The 24062-nt window shown below is 38.7% G+C and overlaps 2 protein-coding genes across 9 annotated transcripts in view; one reads left to right on the top strand and one right to left on the bottom strand.

Moving 5' to 3' along the window:
* Positions 1-24062, top strand: part of ACYP2 (acylphosphatase 2) — a 247490-nt gene that overhangs the window by 192354 nt on the left and 31074 nt on the right. For 6 of the 8 annotated variants that reach the window (XM_072742163.1, XM_072742166.1, XM_072742167.1 and 3 more), the window contains one exon: positions 4073-4192. The exons of the other annotated variants lie outside the window; for them this stretch is intronic. In XM_072742163.1, coding sequence (XP_072598264.1) covers positions 4073-4192 — 120 coding nt within the window. The remainder of the gene's footprint in view (positions 1-4072; positions 4193-24062) is intronic. 8 annotated transcript variants of the gene reach the window in all.
* Positions 12096-13158, bottom strand: TSPYL6 (TSPY like 6). Its single transcript, XM_025992646.2, is given in 3 exon segments — positions 12096-12931; positions 12934-13002; positions 13005-13158. Coding segments are annotated over 3 exon segments (1059 nt in total).

The raw sequence follows: 24062 nt of genomic DNA on the forward strand, positions 1-24062 counted from the left end.
TCCAAGTTAATCAATTCCCTCTTGTGTTCTAGTTTTTTTTATGATTTCATTTTTAAAAATTTAAATCTTCTTTCAAATTTACCCAGTATATATCATGAGGCATAAATTCAAATTAATTTTATTAAAAACATCTCTCCAGTTTTTAAAGACAGTTTTTTGAGTTGTCTATCTTTTCCCCCATGAGTTTAGCTACTATGTTTATCCTACACCAAATTCTGTATGCAGTATGGTCTATTTCTAGATTTGTTTTTGCATTTCATTGATTCATCTGTCTATTATTGTCTCAAGACTTTTAATTATTGCAGCTTTATGTTAATTTATAAAAAGTATTCGGGAGTACATCCCCTCATTTCTACTATTTTTTTAAAAGTAACCTCTACCCCCAATGTGGGGCTTGAATTCACAACTCCCAGATCGAGTCACATGCTCTACTGACTGAACCAGCCAGGCACACCTTCATTTCTACTCTTTTTTGGAGTGTCCTTGAAATTGTTTTTTTTTTTTTTTTTTAACATACTTTAGAATTTGTCTCTCTCTCTCTCACCCTTCCTCAGGAGTTTTTGGCCTTGTTTATTGTAATTATGATAACTTTTAAAATTTGCTTAGGAAGAACTAATCACTTTGAGACTTCTTATCTAAGAACTTATGCCATTCTTTTTCTACATATCTTTGTGGCCTTCAGGAATGCTTTAAAATTGTATTTATAAATCTTACATGTTTCTAAGTCTTGTTTTTGGATACTTCATTTCATCCTTTACTGTTGCTATAAATGTAGTCTTCTTCCATTTCATCTTCTAATTTGCTGTTTGATCATCTGAAATTTACTGATATCCCTTTAGTAATTCTATGTCATGTTACCTTATTAATTTTTCTTGTTTATAGTACTTTACATTTGAATATCTCAGGTTTCCCACAACAATAACAAATGCTGATATTTTTATTTCCTTCTCTACACTTCTGCACCTCTACTTATTTTTTCTTATTAATTGTATTGTCTGACATCCAGTACTGTTAAATAATAGTGGTGACAAGTGAATGTGAATGCCCTTCTTTGTTCCTAACTTGAGTGGGAATATCCCTACTGTTGCCCCAGTAAGCACGGTGGTGACTTTGGGGCCAAGGTATATTCTATCAAGTTAAGATACCCATTTATTTCTCCTTTATTAAGTTCAATCATATTTCCAAGTAGTAGTAAAGTCCCAGGGATATGTATCTGCAGCCTCCCTAGCATGAGAGGATCAAAGCTCTAAAAGGAAACATAAAGACTTTCTACTCCACCTTCCTCTCATCATGAGTAATAAATTCCAACCACAGGGAGATGACACTTCCCCTGAGAAGTCCCAAAATTAGATTGGAAAACAAGCTGGAACTAAAAAATCACTGTCTCTTAGGTCTCACACTAGTATTCCTTTGGGTATACACAACTAACATTGAAATTTTCTCTTATAACTATTTTTCTCTTCCATTGTACTTTCTCCTTGAGATTTTTCCATTTTACCCTTCTCTTTCCATATTTCTGGGACCTCACATGTATTGCTTGGCTGTGGATTCTTTCCCCAGCCTGCCATTGCTGAGGAGCCAAGTTTATCAAAGATTTCTAGACAGTGACATAATCCCTTCCCCACCCAAAAAGACCTCTGTTATTTGGTCTTCCTGGACAAAGTGAATTGTCTTCCAAATCCTGCTGGTTACTTTGGGACAGAAAGCTTGGTGGAGCCACCTGAACACCTAAAAATATGCTTCAGCTGTGACTGTGCCTGCAGCAAAGTGATTTGAACCAACAGTAGATGTGCCATGAATGCCACTGTATCTTAAAGTCACTTGTGGGCGGTATTCAGATTTCAAAAGACATTAGGTCATACTATGTTGATAATTGTTAAAGGAAAAACAAACAATTATGTATTATCAGTACTGTGCTTCTGATTTTGCACTTAACCTTTGTTGTTGGAACTTCCATTAATCATCAAAATTAGTAAAGTGTTTTATATGCTAAGAATTTTTGTGCACAAATGGGAAAAATCTAAGCCATTGGCAGACTATCTTGATAATTTTCTACTATAAAACAAAAGATAATATTTCTATCCATATGCAGTTATGAGACTCTGGAGCCAGACTTGGGTCTGAATTCTGGCTTTACTACTGCCTTATCTGAGTGACCAAAAACAGGTATCTCAACGGAGTCCCATTTTCCTCATTTGCAAAATGAGGACAGGAATACCTTGTAGAGTTGTATGAGAATTAAAAGAATAATGCACATAAGTGCTTAGCACAGTGGTGCCATGATGTAGGGACTTAATAAATGAGAACTATTATATTGTTTAGGGCTTAATATATTGCTTAATATCTTATTGAAGGCTCTTTATTTATAGTTTATGTATATTTAATATATATTATATTTAATAACATAATTTTAATTAATATGTTATAAATATATTTAATATAATTTTAAAATTATATTAATACATAGATCAATTATATTTAATAAATATATATACTTAATATATATTTAATATATTGTTAAGGGCTGTAATAAAGCCTGTTTTTCTTTTTAACTGAGATGAATTTAGAGATTAAGGAGCAAGTATCACAGTTTTGGCACATTTTGGATCTGTAATTTCAAAACAGCTCATTTGTCCACATATATTCCTTTCTGAGATTTGGAATTAAGGTATTTATAAGGATTTGAAGTTTCTGCTCCGGCTCTTCTTTCTTAGGAATTTTTTTGGGTAACTATGCCAGTTAATACCTAAAACCTCAAGCCTAAAAATAGGTTCTTAACTTTTTTTTGAGGTTTTCATTAGTCAATTATTATTTATATTATTTATTGACCATCTGATAAGTAGGATAAAAAAGTACAAAAGACTAATATGATTTGCTCTACACATTTAGAACTATAAATGAATGTCTTGGGCATCTTTTATTTACACATTCATTAAGTAACCTTAGAAGGTCTATTTTATGTTGTGCTAGACATAAGATCTGTATTCCTAGGGATTCAGAGATGAAAAGATAAATCTCTACTCTGAAAAAGCTTACAGTCAAGTATGGTATCTACAAAGGAACTTGAAAGCCACTTATAATAATAGAAGCCTTCCCTGACACCCCGTAGCCTCAGCTTGAGGAAACACTGTTCTCATGTGGTCCCATAACATTCTGTGCTTGCTCTTTTTTTTTTTTTTGAAAGATTTTATTTATTTATCCATGACAGACACACAGAGAGAGGCAGAGAGAGAAGCAGGCTCCCTGGGGGGAGCTTAATGTGGGACTGATCCCAGGAGCTCGGATCACGCCCTGAGCCAAAAGCAGATGTTCAACCGCTGAGCCTCCAGGCATCCCTGTTCTTGCTCTTATTTTAGCACTTCTCACACTGTAAATTGTCTTCTGTGCTAGACTCCAGGCTACTTGAGGATGGGACTGTGTCTTATCCCTCACAGAAGGAAAAGATAACTAAAACATGATCTTGGCCCTTAACATTGAGTAAGAAAGACCTACAACCAAGTAACATATATAAAGAACTACAGTATAAGTTTGTATTAAATAGATGCCTACAAAGTGTATGCTACAGGAGGTAGGGGTTTGGGCATGTTATTTAGAAAAGATGGCATTTGAATTTAGAAAGAATGATAGGATTTCCGTAGGTAAGAAGGTTGGGAAGAAAATGGAAGATGAAGGAAAGGCACAGAAGCCAGGACAGTGTTTGGGCTGCTTGAGGTATAGCACAGAGTCTCATGTGAGTGGGCTCCAGCAAGATTTTGGGGCAGGGTTTTCATTGTAATTGAGTGCAGTAGCAGGGTGTTGGGAATTTGTTCTGTAGGCAGTGGTGGACTGATATGGATATCTGGGTATAAGGGACTTGATCACTTTGTCAACAGGGTGAATGTTGGGAAAAGAAAGATCAGATTTAGGAGATACAATCTGGAGATTTTCAGTAACATAGCAAGAGATGTTGTAGTGAAACATAACAATGTGTAGTCAGTCAAACACAAGGGGAAATAGAGCAATTCTGAAGATGTTATGTAAATGGACTTGTCAGACCTTGATCAAGAGTAAGGGTTGGAAATTCCAATTTCAGGGTCCTTTTGTCAAAGGTGATGGCAGACACTATGACAGTGGCTAAAGTCACCGAGAAAAAGTACAGAGAAAGCAAGCCAGGCAAAGGCACAGAACTTTGTGGAAAACTTATTTTTAAGGGGTAAGTAAACCTTCAGATTTTGAAGATGAATTAAACCGTATCTTTGGAATTAAGTGACTTGCCTTCAATTTAAAGAAGAACCCCCTAAAACCCAGGTGCCCCCACCTGTAACTAAGTGCGCTATTAGTTTAATGTTCTGGACTCTCATTTAATGCTAAGTTTAAAAATCCCACCTACCACCTTTACCATCTCTATATATCTTGGTAAGAGAGACTAAACTTGAATTTTTGGACCCCTTTACATGAATCAAAGTAACCTATATGTCCTATGCTTCTGGCTACCAATAGCCAAGAGAAAATTTTGCCATTGGAAAACACAGGACAAGCCATCCAAATGGATGCCATTTAAAATTATAATGTGTAATATGAATTGATAATCGGAATTGTAAAAAGCCTAAGTAAGTCTACCTTATGCTTCAAAGGCAAAAAGCTAATCTTGTGCATTATTAAATGTTTTTATATCCCTTATGTAAAAAAGAAGCCTGCTACATTTCCAACACTGAATTATTTTTATTATCCCCCAATACACTTACGGTATACAGAAATGGACAGATTTTTGCTTAATTAAGACAAACCAATTTTTTCCTTACATTTTTAAAAGATTTTTATTTTTATTTATTCATGAGAGACAGAGAGGGAAAGAAAGAGAGAGAGAGGCAGAGACACAGGCAGAGAAAGAAGCAGGCTCCATGAAGGGAGCCCGACGTGGGACTCAATCCCGGGTCTCCAGGATCAGGCCCTGGGCCGAAGGTGACACTAAACCGCTGAGCCACCTGGGCTGCCCTTTTCTTTACATTTTTAACAGAAGATTGTGTTGTTATTAATGACAGTCTTCTATGGCATGTGCCAAAGTTGTGGCTTGAAATTGTTTTTAACTATTAATTATCAAGTGAAATATTTATACCTCAAAGAGGGAGGCCTGAAAAGAAAGGCTACGGAACTTTTGATCAAGACTGTCTTAATGAGCAAGTATATAATGGGGCCCATCCTCAGAATAGCATCATCCTTGCTGATCAATAGAACTAAATTATACATGGATATTATTAATTTGGCTGGCAGAGCTGAACTTTGAAACGAACTATCACCTCATCAAAAAAAAAAGACCCCAAAAAACAAAATCACACACACGAAAACAAAAACAAAAGCAAAAAAGAAGAGAAATAACAACCAACACCAGAAATAGAAACAACTGTAAGAGAATATTATGAAAAAATTATATGCCAACAAATTGGACAACTTCAAAGAAATGGATAAATTCCTAGAAACATATAATCTTCCAAATACTGAATCAGGAAGAAATAGAAAATTTAAACAGACTGATTATCAGTAATTAAATTGAATCAGTAATCAAAAAACTCCCAACAAATGAAAGTCCAGGATCTGATGGCTTAACAGACAAATTTTACCAAATATTTAAAGAAGAGTTAATATGTATTCTTCTCAAACTATTCCAAAAAGTACAAGAGGAAGGAAAATGTCTAAATTCATCCTATGAGACTAGTATCACCCTGATAGCAAAACCAGATAGATGCCAAAAAAAAGAACTATAGGCCAATATCTCTGATGAACATGGATGCAAAAATGCTCAACAAGATACTACCAAACTGAAAACAACAATATATTCAGAAAATCATTCACCATGATCAATTGGGACTTATTCCTAGGATACAAGTGTGCCTCAGTATCTCAAATCAATGTGATCCATCTCTTCAATAAAAAAAAAGATAAAAACTATATGATCATTTCAATAGATGTAGAAAAAGCATGTGACAAAGTACAACATCCATTCATGATAAAATCCTTCAACAAAGTAGCTCTAGAGGGAATATACCTCAACATAATAAAGTCCTTATATGCAAAACTCACAGTGAACCTCATGCTTAGTGGGGACTACCTGAGAGCTTTTCTCCGAAGATCAAGAAAAAGACAAGGATGTCAACTCTTATAGCTTTTATTCCACATAGTGCTAGAAGTCCTAGCTACAGCAATAGACCAAAAAAAAAAAAAAAAAAGCATCCAAACTGGTAAGGAAGAAATAAAACTTTAACTATTTGCAGATCACATGATACCATAAATAGAAAACCGTAAAGACCCTATCAAAAAAACCACTAGAACTGACGAATTCAGTAAAATCACAGGATACAAAATCAGTGTACAGAAATCTGTTGCATTCCTATATGCTAATAATGAAGCAGCAAAAAGTTAAGAAAACAATGCCATTTAAAATTGCACCAAAACCGGGACGCCTGGGTGGCTCAGCGGTTAAGCGGCTGCCTTCCGGCTCAGGGCGTGATGCTGGAGTCCGGGGGATCGAGTCCCACATCGAGCTCCCCGCGTGGAGCCTGCTTCTCCCTCTGCCTGTGTCTCTGTTTCTCTCTCTCTGTGTGTCTCTCATGAATAAATAAATAAAATCTTTAAAAAAAATAAAATAAAAAAATAAAATTGCACCAAAACCAATAAAATATCTAGGGATAAATTTACCATAAGAGATGAAAGATCTAAAAAAATAAAATAAAAAAAAAAAGAGATGAAAGATCTGTACTCTGAAAACTATAAAACACTTACGAAAGAAATTGAAGATGACACAAAGAAATGGAAAGACATTCCATGCTTATGGATTGGAAGAATGAATAGTGTTAAAATGCCTTTACTACCCAAAGCTATAAACAGATTTAATACAACCCCTACCAAAATGCCAACAACACTTTTCACAAGACAGATAATCACATATAGAAAAGTGTGTTCCACAGATGTACAACTCAGTGAAGTTTCACAGAACTAGAACAAATAATCCTAAAATTTGTATGGAACCACAAAAGACCCTGAAAAAAAATATATATATATATATTTAATATATCAGATTGCCAAAGCAAACTTGAAAAAGAAAAACAAAACTGGAGGTATCCCAATTACAGATTTCAAGTTACAGTACAAAGTGGTAATAATTAAAACAGAATGGTACTGGCATAAAAATAAGACACACAGATCAATGGCACAGAATGGAAAACCCAGAAATAAACACATAATTTTGTGGTCAATTAATCTTTGACAAAGGAGGAAACAGTAAATAATGGGAAAAAGACATCTCTTCAACAAATGGTTTTGGGAAAACTGGATAGCTAGATGCAAAAGAAGAAAACTGGACCACTTTCTTATGCCATACACAAAAATGAACTAAAAATGGAATAAAGACCTAAATGTGAGACCTGAAGCCATAAAAATCCTTGAAGAGAGCATAGGCAGTAATGCTTCTGTCGTTGACTGCAGCAACATCTTTCTAGGTATATCCCCCAAGGTAAGGAAAATAAAAGCAAAAATAAACTATTGGGATGACATCAAAGTAAAAAGCTTCTCCACAGTGAAGGAAACAATCAATAAAAGTAAAAGGCAGCCTATGGAATGGGAGAAATTATTTGCAAATGACAAATCCAATAAAGAGTTAATATCCAAAATACATAAAGAATGTATAAAACTCAACACCCCAAAAATGAATAATCTGATTAAAAACTGGGCAGAAGACATGAACAGACACTTCCCCAAAGAAGATATCCAGATGGCCAACAGACCCAGGAAAAGATGCTCAATATCACTGATCATCAGGGAAATGCAAATCAAAACTACAATGTGGTATTACCTCACATCTGTCAAAATGGCTAAAAAACCCCCAAACAAACAAACAAAAAAACCCCCAAGAAACAACAATGGTTGGTGAGGATGTGGAGAAAAAGGAATCCCTTGCACTGTTGGTGGGAATGCAGACATTAGTGACCACTGTAGAAAACAGTAAGGAGGTTCCTTAATAAATTAAAACAGAACTACCCTGCGATCCACTAAGTGGACTGCTGGGTATTTAGCCCCAAAATCCAAAAACTCTAATTCAAAGGGATACATGCATCCCTGTGTTTATTGTAGCATTATTGACAATAGCCAAATTATGGAAGCAGCAAGATGCGGGGTGTGTGTGTGTGTGTGTGTATGAATATTATATATATTATATTTAATATATATAAGAGAATATAAGAATAATATAAGAATATATATAATATATATAAGAGAATATTATTCAGCCATAAAAGAGAATGAATCTTGCCATTTGCAATGACATGGATGGAGTTAGAGTATAATCCTAAGCAAAATAAGTCAGTCAGAGAAAGACAAATACCATATGATTTCACTCATCTGTAGAATTTAAGAAACAAAACAAATGGACAAAGGGAAAAAAAGACAAACCAAGAAATAGACTCTTGACTATAGAGAACAAACTGATGGGTTACCAGAAGGGAAATGGATGAAATAGGTGATGGGAATTAAAGAGTACATTTATCATGATGGAAAAAGAAATGAACTATCTCACAAGCCATGGTTAATGAACTGTTTATAGCTGAAAAACTCTGATAAAGGTCAGTTGACAAAATGAACAGCTACAGTAAAAATACTAAAAGTTGATGGCCTGTACCTAGATAATTGAATACTTTTATTCTTAGAAAATGGATTTTAGCCATTTGAATTGTGACACAGGAAATGACTTCATTAGAATTCACATATATGGAATCATTGCCTACCCAGAAAGATCTGAAACATACTCTAGAACTGGCCAGTTATTTTCTAGCATAGAGGTTCGAGAAATGATGAGGTTTTGTTTTTTTTTGTTGTTGTTGTTGTTGGGTTTTGTTTCATGGTTTTATTTTCCTTAGTTTTCTTTGGACTTCTATTTTTGTTTTTCTCAAGTGTGTTTTATTAAAGGATAATTACATATAGAAAAGTGTGTTTCACAGATGTACAACTCAGTGAAGTTTCACAAATTGAATACACCCAGGTATCTAGTACCCAGATCAAGACACAGAACATCCTCTGTCCTATAGAGTCGGGTTCATAGTCCCTTCCAGTCAATAGGTACCCACCTCCTAGAACATTTGGGAGATAATCATCATGGGTCGCTGATGTTTCTGAACTCTTGGAAGCAGAAACCCTAACTGCCTTTGTTCAGATATCTCTCCAAGGATATCCATGAATAGCTTTGGAAGACAGAAATAGTGTTTCCCTCCAGAGCAAAGGGCAGGTTTGCTTACAGCCTTGAAAAAGTAGACATTGTGTCCCCTATGGAGCAAAGTGCAGGTTTACTTGCTGTTCAGTATAATAAAGATAATGTCTGCCTTCAAAAGCAAAGGGCAGACATGCTTAATTCCCATTATAAGGGATTCACTTTTCCTGAGCCCAGGGTTCCTTTCCTCTAACACAACCCACTGTGTGTGCAGGTGTCATGGGGCCTTCTTCATGCTACAGAATAAGAATTAGAGCCCAAGAGACTGGTGCAAGTACCGATGCTGGCTATTGAGTTGTAAGGTCCTTTGTCTTGGACTCAGCAACTGTTAACTAGGCAGGCTAACACGCTAAGTTTGTAAGGAGGCTCAGATGCCAGAATCTTCACTGTTCTTGGTAGTGATTACTGTTCTGGCTTCTACCCCCGTCGATAAAGTTTACCTGTTCTTAAACTTCATATATAAATGGAATTATATTGCACATTGTCTTGAGTCCGGCTTCTTTTATCCAACATCATGTTTGTGAGAATCATTCATATTACTGCATGCAGGCATCATTCTTTATTTCTCACAGTATTGCATTGTGTGAATATTTAAAACTTGGGTGGTGGGTTTTGTTTTTTGTTTTTTGGGGGGGCGGGTTTTACCAGTGGTGAATATAGGGGCAGTTCCCAATGTTAGGTATTCAGTTGTGCTAGTATCAACACTTTTATGCATGTCTTTGTGAATACATATATGCATTTCTGTTGGGTATGTTCCCAGAGCTGGATCAGAGGGTGTGCATAGATACTGCCAAACAATTGTCTAGAGTATTTGTGTCGGGCTACTCTCCTGCCATTCTGGTTTCTCTGTGTACTTTTCCACCTTGTTATTTTCCATCTTTTTAGTCTGTTTTTTTTTTTTCAGGCTGACATGCTTTTATTTTGCCATAATGTGGATAAATAAAGATAAATATGCCAATGGTGCCCTTCCAATTTTACAGAGCAATCTCACAAGTAATTTTGCTATTTATGGAAAGAGACACTCAATTACTAAGTTGTTACCAGGGTAAATTGTCAAGACAATCAGAGCCACAAGTTTTTCGTTAGGTAACTTTTCCATGAAGACAACAATTTCTGAAAGTCTTGAGCTTCTGACAAGACCAAGTTATGCAAGTTGTATTTCTAAAGATAGTTTTAACAGAAACAGGTGAAAACTGTTAGTAATATTGAGAGAATTCTCTATAGTAAACAGGAAAGAGATGGATATTCTTCCAAATGTTCCCAATTGAAAATAAAACAAAATCTATACCTCCCAAGTCTTCCCAGTAAGCAGAGAAAGGAGTAAGACTTCCCAGAAGCAGAGAAAGGAATAGGATTTTATGAAATACAAGTGAACTTCGGGGCACAGTAGTACTGTATTCATCCTCCACATACATAAGGTCACATGAAAACAGGAGGGAAAACAGCCAACATGGCACTATTTTTCTTTAAAGAACCCTTTGCGAGGTATCAGAGTTAAGGCTTTGGCTACCTGCAGTTCTACTGTGCCAGTCCCAAGAAAAATATTGTCCTCCCATCACTACTCCCAGAGCAAGTCTGCCTTCCTTGCAGGCTCTCGGTTGACCCAGTCTTAATTCTAGGCCCTGCATTTCCCTGGCTCATTTCTGCATCTGGCCTTTGGTTCAGTTTTCCGTGCTTAGGGCACCCACCTCAATCTCTTTGGTTCCTTTCATCCATTCTGAACTGGAAACACCTTTCCTTCCCTGTGGACTAGTCTTCCGGTAAGCCCTGTAGGCATTGCTAAGGGAGGGGAGGGGCTGGGAGAGTATGGAGGGGCAATAAGAGCTCCAGGAGTTTCCTTGACAGGACACCTGCTCTGCCTCTGGAGATGGAAAGAGAGCTAGATTAAACTGAAGAGCTTGCTCTTGCAGATGTATCTGGGCTACCAGTTTTTTTTCCTTTATTTTTTTTAAGGAGGGGTGGCTACCACTTTTTAAAAAGAGGTAGAAAAGGGACACCTGGGTGGTTTAGCAGTTGAGCATCTGCCTTCAGCTCAGGGCATGATCCTGGGGTCCCGGGATAGAGCCCCACATCAGGCTCCCTGCATGGAGACTGCTTCTCCCTCTGCCTGTGTCTCTGCTTCTCTCTCTCTCTCTCTCATAAATAAATAAAATCTTAAAAAAAAAAAAGGTAGAAGAGAGATGAGAGACAAAGAGAAGGAGATGAAGAGGAAGAGAAAAGGTACACCACCCTGGCACCTTTGACACTTCATCATGTTGAGGATGAAGAAGGGAGGCAAATCAAAGTCTCTAAATTTTGTATGAATTCACTGGGTGAGGCTGAGAAAGCCTGGTGCTTTGTCATCAAGGACCCTACCATTATCCTTGCCATGTGAATAGGGTCTAACTTGTCACTTCAACCACTTGCCTGACAGCCAGTAGGGTTCCTAAGTGATGGTAGTGGTGGTGTGGAATTGAGGTCTTTTAGGGGAAGAACTGAAATGTGTTTTATGGGCCGGCAGGGAACCTGGGCCTACCATCACTTCTGGAGATCATTGTGCATCAAAACCCAGAAAGTGAAGCTGGCAGTGGTCTGGACAATGTACATCCATCAGGCAGCAGCCTAAGGGGTGGTGTAGCCAGTAGCAGGCAGCACTCAGTGCCTGGAAGGGCAGGAAGATAATGGAATTGCATGAATCACATAGGCCAAGTAGCACACTGCTGTTTTCCCTGGGCCTTATTAATGCCCAGCAGTTTTTCACAGGTGATGAGCAGAGTGAGTAAAACAGGCTTCTGAACATAGCTAGACATCCGGGGGGTAGTAACCAGACTAGAGGACCTGGGAAGAAACAGGGTCCAAACAGTGTAGGTAAAGGCAGTGCAATTTACAGCATCATTTGTTTGGCTGAGAAGAGTGTGAACGATGCCACGTAGCACGTGATGTTAATGCAGAAAAGCCATGAAGGTCTCAATCCTGCGGTTGAGAGCATGAGTGTTTGAAGGAAGGTCAGTACAAAAGCAGCAATAGACACAACCAGTGCTGTTGCCAAGGCACTTCCAGCAGGAAGTGGCAGGGGATCTTGTATGGGAGTATTTCCAAGGGCAAAGGTTAACCAGATTGGAACCAAAGGGATCTCCATTGGCTTCCTTATCTGGCAAAATCTAGCTCTGGAAGCCCCTTCATGCAACAAGTAGTATTGGAATAGATTTGGCCAGAGGTCCTCTTTGATAATCTCAGCATTTCTTTCACGCTCTGGAAGGTTGTGGTCTGAAAACCGGGTGAAGAAGCTGCAGGTGACGCCTTGATTCCTATGAATGAAGGTCTAGAGTTCATGGCTTGGGTGCCATATGATTGGAGTGGCAAGAGACTCCACTTGGCTGGATGATCTGACCTCCTATTCCTCGACAATCAGCTTGTTTCTGCACAAGGGGTTTCTTCAAGAGAGGAATTTGAACTTGGAGCCCATCCTAGGGTGTCTGAAGTCTTTCACCTCCAAGTTGGCTGTGTACGTTAACATGTCTGCTTCTTGGCCTCTACTCAAGGTGGATAGCTGTGGCTAGTTCCAAAAGGCACTGACCCAGAAGCTAGGAATATTCCGAATGATGTAGCTCTTCTGCTCTAAGTAGTGTTGATGTACTTGACCAAACTTGCACCACAACTGTAGTACGGCTCTGTCAGCCTGAACGTTTACAGTTTCCACTTCCAGCTGGATGGCCTCTGGGAGCTCATGTGGGGATCCACGTTCAGGAACCAGGGACCTGCCTTGACCTTCACCTCATTTACCACTTTTTTTCCTCCCCCACTTCCATCTCTTCATCTCCTGGCTTCTGCTCCACCACTTCAGCGCCTTCCTCCTCAGCCACTGCTCCTGAGAAGATGGCACAACTTTCAGTCCTTGATTCCTTGGCTTTTGCCCCAGCCATCCCTTCAGGCCCCAGATTCCCCATTTCTAGGCGCCTTTCCCACCAGGGCCACGTGGCTCTTCACAGTGCAAGCCATTTTTCAGGCTGTTGTCAGTTGCCCAAGAGGCTGCTTCCAGGCCCTCCAAGGGTCAGCCTCCTGACAGTCCATTTCCATACCCTGTGTCATCCTTTTTATTTCTGCATTACCAGCGGGTGTGGTATCACATGGTGGTTTTAAGTTGGCATTACCTAAAGTGTAATAAAGTGGGAATTTTTTTGTGTGTTTTGGGGCCATTTGGATATCCTCTCTTTACACAGTGAGTCTTCTCCCCATTTTTCTATTGAGAATTCTGTATTTTTTCATACTGATTTGTAGGAATCCTTTGTACCTGCTAGATACAAATCTTTCAGATAGATGTCTTGCAAGTATCTTCCCCCTTTCTGAGTTACTTTTCTCTATGTTATTGATGTCTTTGGGGATCCCTGGGTGGCACAGCGGTTTAGCGCCTGCCTTTGGCCCAGGGCGTGATCCTGGAGACCTGGGATCGAATCCCACGTCGGGCTCCCGATGCATGGAGCCTGCTTCTCCCTCTGCCTGTATCTCTGCCTCTCTCTTTCTCTCTCTGTGACTATCATAAATAAATAAAAAAAATAAAAAAAATTATGTCTTTGGATGAACAAAAGTTGTAAATTGTAATATATTCTAATTTATCATTTTCCCCTTTAGATTAGTGTTTTTCTGTGCTCTGTTTAAGAAATATCCCCTCTCAAAAAAAAAAAAAAAAAAAAGAAAAGAAAAGAAAAAAAGGAAAAAAAAGAAATCTCCCCTCTCCAAGATCTTTCACTTTTATGTCTACAATCGATCTCAAACTGTTTTTGTGAACGGTGTGATAAGAGTCAAGATTTGTTTTTTCCATATGAATACTGAGTTGACCAGACACTGCTTATTGAAAAGACCATCATTCCCCATGAATTAAATGTTTCTATCAAAAATGTCATGTGTCATTGGCTAGAGCCAGTCAATTGGCCTTACCTAGCTTCAGAGGTCAGGTAGTAAGTATTATCGTTCCCTGAGCCTGGAAGAAGGAAATTCTGAGTACTGGTGAGCACTATATCACCCATCAAAGAGTGTAACTTGAGTAATGGGTAAAAGATCAGCTGAGTTAGGCCAAAGAAAGTAGAGAAAAGGTAATGAGGAACATAAGAAAAATGAATGACAATAGAGTACCCCCCAAAGATTAACAATAAAACGGGAGAGAGAATAAGTAAACAGTGTTTGGAATGAAAAATATAGACACAGTAGTGATCTAAAGAAATATCAGGGAGCACATTAACTTTATGCCAGTGCATTTTCAAACCTGGATGAAATGTATTATTTCATGGAATGTATAACTCATCAACACTGACTGAAATACAGTAGAAAACCTAAACAGACATAGAAACAAGAAGTAGATCGAATCAATAGTTTGAAAAGAATCTTCCCACAAGAATAGCATGAGGCTTAAATGGTTCTGAGGCAGATACTACCTTTAAGGAATACATACCTTTAAGGAGTACATAATCTACTAAACATTAAATATTTATTGTGTGCTTATGTTATACCTAGCACTGTTCTAGGCCTTTTAGGATATATTGGCAAATCGAACAAAGATTTCTTCCCTCAGAGTACTCAAGTAGAGCAACAGGCAGAGGCAGAGGGAGAGGAGGAGAGACAGGCTCCCCGCTGAACAGAGAGCCCAAGTGGGGCTTGATCCCATGGCCCTGGGATCACGACCTGAGCCTAAGGCAGCCACTTAACCAACTAAGCCACCCAGGTTGCCCCTATTTCAGGATTTAGAACAAAGAACTCAGAATCTGACTTAGGTTCTGCATGGATTGCTCCTGGGTGAAGAATAGACTGGATGGGGGCAGTAGTATGTGTCAGGAGATCTTTTAGAAAGCTACAAAAGTGGGATCCCTGGGTGGCGCAGCGGTTTGGCGCCTGCCTTTGGCCCAGGGCGTGATCCTAGAGACCCGGGATCGAGTCCCACGTCGGGCTCCCAGTGCATGGAGCCTGCTTCTCCCTCTGCCTGTGTCTCTGCCTCTCTCCCTCTCTTTCTCTCTCTCTGACTATCATGAATAAATAATAATAATAATAATAAAAAGAAAGCTACAAAAGTAATCCAAGTGGAAGAAATTTCTCAGATCAAGTGTAGCAATGGAGGTGGGCAGTGGATATAGTATGATGGTATAGCTAGCATGGTTTCATGATGAATTGGGTAGGGGAAATAAGAAAAAGAAGTCAAGGATGACTCCCTGGATTTTGACCCGAACAGTTGGTGAGATGGAGTTGCCAGAAGGAGAGACAGGGAAGGTTGTGATGGAGCAAATCTCTATGGGAGAATCAGAAGGTTACTTTTAGATGAGCTAAATTTAAAATTACTATTGGACAACAGAGTTAAGACAGTAGGCATTGGGAATTTGGAGCACAGAAGAGGTCTGGGACAGAGATACATATTTGCGAATAATCAACATACATGATATTTAAAGCCAGAGAGCTGGATGAAATCACCAAGGGTGTGAGTATTGACAGACTGAGCCCCGAGGCTTCCAAAATTACCAAGTCAAGGAGAATAAGAAGACCAAGGAGAGACCAGTAAAGTAGGAGGGAATATGAGAGTGTGCAATGTACTGGCAGCCAGATGTGGAAGGGAAAGTGCTCACCTGGGTGACATGGTGCTGACAGGTGAAGTAAAATGAAGTCTGAGAACTCATTATTGGGTTTTACAACAAAAAGAGTTACTGGTGACTCAGAGCACTTCCAGTGGAGTGGTGGGGGTTGGAATGGGGTTTGAAAGGAATGAGAGGAAAGAAATTGGAGACAGTGAATATTGACAATTTTTTTTGAGGAATTTGCTCCAAAAGGAAATAAATGGGGTCATCATTTGACAAGAACAGTTTTGGAAGAGTGGGAGGGTGACAGCTCAGCTATAATGGGTTTAAGAGGAAATGGGAAGGGAGAAGAAGGAGAAAGTTAAAGCAGCAAGTATTCACTACTCTTGAGGAGTTTTATTTCAGAGAAGTGGGATGATGGCTGGTGGAGAAAGTGGATCAAAGAAAATGATTTTAAAATGGGACAAAAAGAAGTATGTGTACATGCTGATGTCAGTGATTCAGCAGGGAGGAAAAATTCATGATGTAAGAGAGAGGAAGGAGAATCAGTGGATGGATGTCTTGAATAGATAAGAGCGGATGGAATCTGGTGCCTTGGTGGAGGAGGGGGCTGAAAGCATGCCAAGTTCACTCGTGTGAACCAGCAGGATGGTAAAGGATGACGATATGTATGCTGGTCAGTGGGTTGAAGTGGTGGTATCTATGAAATTCTCTTCTGATTGCTTCAGTGTTCCCAGTAAAGTAGAAAGCAAGATTGCCAAGTGAGTATGAGGCAAGAGGCAGTGGGACTCTGAGGAGAGATCAACAAGGTCATAAATTTGAAATGAGGCCTTTCAGCCTTATTGTGAATTTTTCTTCAGCCACAGTCAGTGTAAAGGCACAGCATGAGTAAGCAGAGTCAGATTTAGAGCTGAAAAGCAAGATGGGCAAGAGAATGATGATCATAATCGATCTTAGAATTTAAGCCTGGAGGAGTAGAGGACATACAGGGATGAGGGGCAGTGAAAAGGTGGCCTGATCCATACACTGGAAGACCCAGGGAATTGAAGGTCACTGGGGCCAAGAACCAGAGCGAGCTAGAAGGATGCCATAGCAGTCTGGGAGCGGACTGCAAAGGGTGGGTCAGAATCTTCCTCCTCCTCAGAGGGGGGCTGAGATGAGGCAGACTGGGGGTGAGGCCATTCTGGGGAGGAGGTCAATGAATCAGGAGGCCAGGGTGGGAAGGATCACTGATGTCTGTATTAAGAACACTGAAAGCTAAAAGTTCAGAGCAGTGAGAATGAGCCAGGAGCCAAAATCATTAAGAAATGCGGGGGGATGAAGTAGGAGGGGCCTGAATGCAGGACATTAGGCCATCTAGACTGAGGTCAGGATATTTTAAAGCTCATTCTGTATTCTAGGGCCATGGTTAATGATACAGTAATGCCACCCTTAGCTGAAATCAGTTTGTGGGAAAGTAGGCACCTTTAAAATTGCATATTAACATCACAGACCCTGTATTTTACTGTTTTTCTTTTTTCTCAAAGTGCCTAGACGACAGTTACACATACATTAGCTGGTCAAAAATAAGGAAAGTATATGTTGTTTTTTTAAATCGGAAACTGAGAGGTGATAAAACTGAGTTTAGTGTGAAATGTAATTTTCTCTCTGGGGTCTTTCATTCTGTTTGTGTCCTAGACAGACCAGAAACTATTGAAAAGAACAAAATAAGGTCTTAAATTGGGGCTTAAAACATTCTGGGGAGACACACACACACACACACACACACACACACACTTTTTTTTAAAAGGGGGAATAAAGAGAGATGATGGAAAACATTTGAGCCATCTAGTCAACCAGAGAAAGCGATGTGAACAGAGAGGAAGAGGGAGCGGGGAGGGATAGAAAGAGAAAGAAAAAAAGGAAGGAAGAAGAGAAAAGAAAAATGAGGAAAGAAGGAAGGAGGGCTTCTCAGGAGAAGTGCAGTGTGGTCACAGATCTTCACACTGTAGAACTGTGGCATGTTTAAATTCCTGGGAAACAGAAAAAGCATACTTTTTCAATGGATAAACCTAATATAAGGTGTGTGCCTAGGGGATGATGAGAAAGAGGCTTTACATGATTAAAAGTAGCTTCACAGTGGCAGTCATCTCTCTGTGGCCTCTTAGAAAAAGTATATAAATAGAAGTAGAGTGAAAATATTTTAGTTACCAGAATGTGGGTAATGATTTACTCCAGAAAAGTCAATAATTGTGATTTAATCATTTTCTAGTAATGCAGCACTCAGAGCAAATATGCATGACGATGCTTGATGAATCTGTGAGGTTGAAGGTCTGTGTCGGGTGCTGGCCAGGCAGACAGGCCCCAGGGTCTGACCAAGGTCAGCCCAGGGGTATACAGAGCCATTATAAAATTGGAAAAATATAGTATAAAACATCACATCAAATACGTTTGCAATCTCTAAACGTTAAACATAATTATTGTGTGATTGCAATACAATTAATGGTTAAAAATAAAGAAGTTGGTATTCTAGCAAATCAATAAATTTATGAAAATTTGAAATATTGCGGGATCTTTTAAAACATAGCGTGACCTTAAAAAACAAAGTGCATCAATGGTGTCATCATTACAAGAGCATATTTTTTTGCGCAAATTCTTCCAGCTGCTTTAAAAACTCTTTTATCTCTACAGTAGATACAGAATGGTAAATAGAATTTTGTTCTAAGTGAGTTCTTCTCAGCTGTCATTTTTAAATCTCTTTTTGATCTTTTTTTTCTTTAGAAAAACAATATTTTTGTGTTTTGGTGCATTACATCCTCACTGAACCCTGTGAACTAGGTACTATCATTTAGCCCCATTTTATAGATAGGAAAACTGAGGTGCAGAAATAATAAGTAATTTGCTCGGGGACACATAGTAAATGACAAAGTCAAGGTATGAATCCAGGCACTCAGACTCCACAACTCTTCCTCTTAAACACTGCAGGGTACACTCTGACCCTTTCTCCGCCTCAATTTTCTTCTAGTGGTTGTGACAGTTAAAGATATGGAGCTCAGGCAGGGGAGGCATTGATTCTGTCTTTGTTTCTGTATTGCTTGTTTTGTTATAAAGAACATGAATTATTCATATATTTTTATAATCAAGAAAAAAAATTGAGGAGTGCCTGAATGGCTCAGGTGGTTGAGCAACATACTCTTGATTTTGGCTCTGGTCATGATCTCAGGGTTGTGAGACTAAGCCCCCCCTGTTGGCTCCATGCTGGGCATGCTGCCTGCTTGAGATTCTCTTTCTACCCAGTGCACCTGAGTGGCTCAGTGGTTGAGCATCTGCCTTCAGCTCAGGTCATGATCCTGAGGTCCTGGGATCAAGTCCCGCATTAGGCTCCCCTTAGGGAGCCTGCTTCTCCCTCTGCCTATGTCTCTGCCTCTCTCTGTGTCTCTCATGAATAAATAAATCTTTAAAAAAAAATAGATATTCTCTCTACCTCTCTGTCCCTCCCCCCACCTCTCTCTCTCTCTCTCTCTCATAGATAGATGATAGATAGATAGATAGATAGATAGATAGATAGATAAATTCTAAGGCCTATAAGAGTACCTGGCTCTAACAGAGAGGCACCTAATAAAGTCGTTGCCATTATGTCTGAAAGCAAAGTCCTAGAGTTTCCATCTGATTTACTAGGGATTTATTACCTCTGGGAGCTGGGTTATGAAGGGAAGAAATAAGATATGCCAATAGCAGAGAAGAATTCAGGTTAGAGGTTTGTATTTTCCAATGGGAAGGGCTTGTATATCCTAAAGAGAGGGGTGGGAGGGAGAGCAAATCGTTTTAGGTGAGTGTGAAAACCGATGGAGTTAAGTCCCAAGGAACAGGCCAGAAGGAGGGATGGTCCTAGAACCTTGGATAAAATAACTTACCTTAAAAAGGTTCATATGACTTAACTGTTAGTAGATAAGCCCCATTTTATGAGCTCACCAAGGTAACAAAAATAACAAGATCGTTTTGGAAAATGAGACGAGAATGAAAAGCACTCTATGGTTTTATTTATCTGCCTGGTTCTGGGCAATGTGGGAACAGGTTTTCTGAAGAGGAGCCAACAGTTTATTTTTCCATTTGTGGGTTACAATGGTAAAATGATTGTTGGCAAAGGAACATCTTTTCAAGCGGCTTCCCTTGGTGTAGGTCAGGGGGGCAACAAGAGGAGGTATTTCTGCAGCTGGGAGAAAGGTTCAGAACTGTCTTTCTGGAATGGGCTCTCATTTCAGAGTCTAAAATAGATTTGAAATACTGTGCTATTTGGGAATTGGGGCCTATTGCTTCTAAGCACATCTGTTGGTAGCTGTTGAAATTCAAATAAATTCAAATAAGGTCCAAGTAATGCTCATATTACTTACCGATTTCAAGGAGCATTTAAAAAATACACATCCAGAAAACCTACACTAGTCACTGACAATACTGAAGACACAATATGGAAAGCCTTGATTTCCTGCCAGCTGTAGTTATTTTGAGCCTGAGCCATAACATTTAATTCTTTAAAACACCCCTTTCTCCCTGCCTGAACTTTCCGACTGAGATTCATTTTCATTTTCAAAAGTTTAAATATGAACTCCGTCACATAGTCATATATTTCGGTTTTGATCATTCTGCAGCCTTCAGTAGTTGAAATGAGGTTGATGGACTATTAAAGTCAGAAAGCCAGGATTGAACAGATGCATTTCCCTCTGTCTTTTCTTTAGTTTTAGTAAATGAAAGTTTTCATTTGGGTGTTGTGCTTAAAAGAACTTGGTATACCTATTTATTTACACACGATTACATTTTAGAAAGAAAGGGCATCTTTAAAAAGGAAATGACAGGGGGCACCTGGGTGGCTCAGTTGGTTAGCCTTCTGCCTTTGGCTCAGGACGTGATCTCAGGGTCCTGGTATTGGCCCGTATCAGGCTCCCCAGGAGCCATCAGTGGAGTATTATTATTTCCATCTTATAAATGAAGATATTGAAAGATTAAAAATAAGCAATTTGCTTAACATCACACAACCAAGTCAGGATTTAAACCCATGTCTGTTATTCCTGGTTATTAACTCCTAAATTATGTCTGTTATATGTGATGTAGTAAAGGAGAAGATGAAAGACCATAAAAAGAAATTGAAATGTATTAGGAATTGTAAGAAATAAATTAAGGTATAAATGATGAAGACATTTGTCTAAAGCCAGGCAAACTTTTAAAACAAGTATTATGGTAAAAATAAAGCATCGGGAAAGGGGAAAACAAACAGGATACCACCAGCCCAGAAAAAGGCTTCAAAGACAAAGGTGTGGCAAAAATCAAATACACTTGTTTCTCAAGGTGTATTCCTTGCATTCTCTAGTGTCTTTTGGAAACATTGGGGTCTATGTAAGGTTTTGGCACAGTGAAAGATCCTTCCTCTACAAAAGCTAATAACTCGCCATTTGACACTGATATTCCTATTTTCTTCTCTTCACTTTCCTCTAAAATACCATAAGTGTGGGGGCACCTAGGGGACTCAGTCAGTTAAGTGTCTGCCTTCAGCTCAGGTCATGATCTTGGGATTCTAGGATTGAGCCCTCATCAGGCTCCCTGCTCACCCCTTCCCCTCACTTGTGCTCCCTGTCTCTCAAATAAATAAAAGCTTTTAAAAAATAATAAATATGACAGGTGCTGAAAAATACTTTGGGTGTTAGAGTCCATAATGTTTAACAACTAGCATTGTTCAATGGTATAGCTGGTTCCTCCTTCCTCTCCAGATATATATGCAGAAAAACTATTATCCATGATTCCACTATTCTATGTCATTAGTGACTTTCTTTTTTGTCTTCTTCAGTATACACAGTAAGAGGAATTATTACTGGCTCCCTTCCACCATTAAATAAGAACAGTTTTTTCCAGTTTTTGCAATTATTAACTCTAATACCTATATCATAGTTAAGTTGACATACTACAATTATATTGGGCATTTTACTTGTTTCCAGTTTTTACTGTTATAAATGTACAAGAATGTTAGTTATATAATGATAATGCAAATATATTATTTACTTGATTATATACTACATACTTAATATATATAATTTACATACATTTCTTCATAAGTGAATTGTATGTTTGTATCCTTTGACCATTTCTTGAGGTTTTATTTTTTATTTTTTCTAAAGATTTTATTTATTTATTCATGAGAGACACAGAGAGAGGCGGGGGGAGGCGGGCAGAGACACAGGCAGAGGGAGAAGCAGGCTCCATGCAGGGAGCCCAATGCAGGACTCGATCCCGGATCTCCAGGATCACGCCCTGGGCTGAAGGCAGCACTAAACTGCTGAGCCATCCAGGCTGCACCTTCTTGAGGTTTTAATATTTTTGTAGGTTTAAATAAATTCTGCATGTGTTATATATAACAGCTTCTTTTTTATTATAATCCATACCAATGTTTCCCAATTGTGTTTCTTTTAATTTTGGGAGTTTTTTTATGTTAGTCATTTTCTTGCTTGATTTTTTGGGAGCCATTTATTTTTTTCCTTTGCTGTAAGCTTTTCAAAGATACTATCCCTCTAAAGATTCATAAATATCTGATTCTTTTTTCTCTAGCTTTGCAAAGAGTTAAATATTTCATTAGGGGCTTACTCTGGTATGTAGTATGAGAGCTGATCCAAATCATATTTTGTTTTGTGTTTGTTAGCCAGTTATCTTGGGAGTTAATAAAGTATAATTAGGCAATTATTATATAATTATTTTCCCTAATTTTATGATATATGTAAATTATCTCTCTGATCCACACTGCCTTGGTTACTTATTTATTCATTTATTTATTTTCAAAGATTTATCTATTTGGAGAGGGAGAAGGAGAGAGAAACTCATGCAAGACTCCACACTGAATGCAGAGCCTGCTGTGGGGCTCTATCCCACAAGCCTGAGATCATGACCTGAGCTGAAGCCAAAAGTCAGGTGCTTAACTGACTAAGCCACTCAAGCGCCCCCTTTTTAATAATTAATATGCTTTGTTTTAGGATTTCCTAGGAACTAGTTCAGCGTTATACTCATGGTTTCATTGTTAGGTTAGAACTTTAATATTTAACAAATAGTAAATAACTGTACTTGTTGAAGTTTGTTTTCCTATATGATACCATAGTATATATCTCAATTTGTTTATCTTGTTTTGTTTATTCCAATACAGCTTTGTAGTTTTCTTTACATATGGTCCATAAAATTCTTTGTAATTCTCTTTATAAATATTATAGACAATTCTGAGTTTATCCTCCCTCCTGTTTGTTTTGTTTCACTTTGCTATTCTGAATAGAATTTCTTCCCTTTTTATTATATTTTTGAGCTTATACTTAACCATCGTAAAAAAAGCTCCTACTTAAAAAAAAAAAAAAAAAGCTCCTACTTATGGTAACTTCATTATAAACCCAGTCACTTTAATAAATGCATATAGGCTAATAAGTTTAAACAGATTCTTAGGATTTCTAGATCTGCAGTGCTTTCTGCAAATAATCATAGTTTTATATCACTCTTTAATATATCACATTCCATCGGTGCAAAATGAGTACCCACTAAATGAAGTCACCATTACTTGCATATTGAAAAGAACAGGCTTGAGAGTCAGGAAATTTGAATCCCACTTTCATATCCTCAACTGAGAAAGCCACCTATGAAGCACTTTGGATGAGGCATCCTGCTAGGCACTTGATGTGCACCATCTTGCCCAAGGCTTAGAATAAGCCTACAGAGAGAGAGAGAGAGAGAGAGAGAGAGAGAGAGAATCACTAAATATCATAAGTGAGGAAAGTAAAGTTGAGCAAGTGCAGTGGGCCAAGGCTGGCCCATGCTAGGCCCAAAGAAGCAGTAAAAAATGGAGCACCCTCATGCCCAACTGTGGCAATATGAAAGACCGTGAGCCCACAGCCTGGAGTCAGTGACCTGGCAGGTTTATCACTCCCTGGGGGCTGCATTGACCACTGAACTTTAGCCAACATTCTGTGAGGAAGTCGGGAGAAATATAGAAGCTGCACCAGCTCGCTTTCATCCTTATCTTGTAAATACACTTCATACTTCCTGCCTCTGGGTCACAGTAAGTCTGTGTGAAACAGTCCTGTAGGAAGTCCGTGTTCCCTTTCTCAGCCAGTCTTCCAACCCACGTCAACCCTTCAAGGCCTGGCTTAGCTCATTGGGTTAAGTAATTTGTCCAAAATCATATAAATAGTGAGTGATGGAATAAGTGACTTGCTCGATACCAAATGGTTTCTCCATTCTCCCAGTGATGTCTACACTGGTGATATGGTTCAGGCAATTCATGTCACCTCTCTGTACTGTGA

This window comes from Vulpes vulpes, chromosome 16 (assembly GCF_048418805.1).
Source record: "Vulpes vulpes isolate BD-2025 chromosome 16, VulVul3, whole genome shotgun sequence".
Lineage (NCBI taxonomy): Eukaryota > Metazoa > Chordata > Mammalia > Carnivora > Canidae > Vulpes > Vulpes vulpes.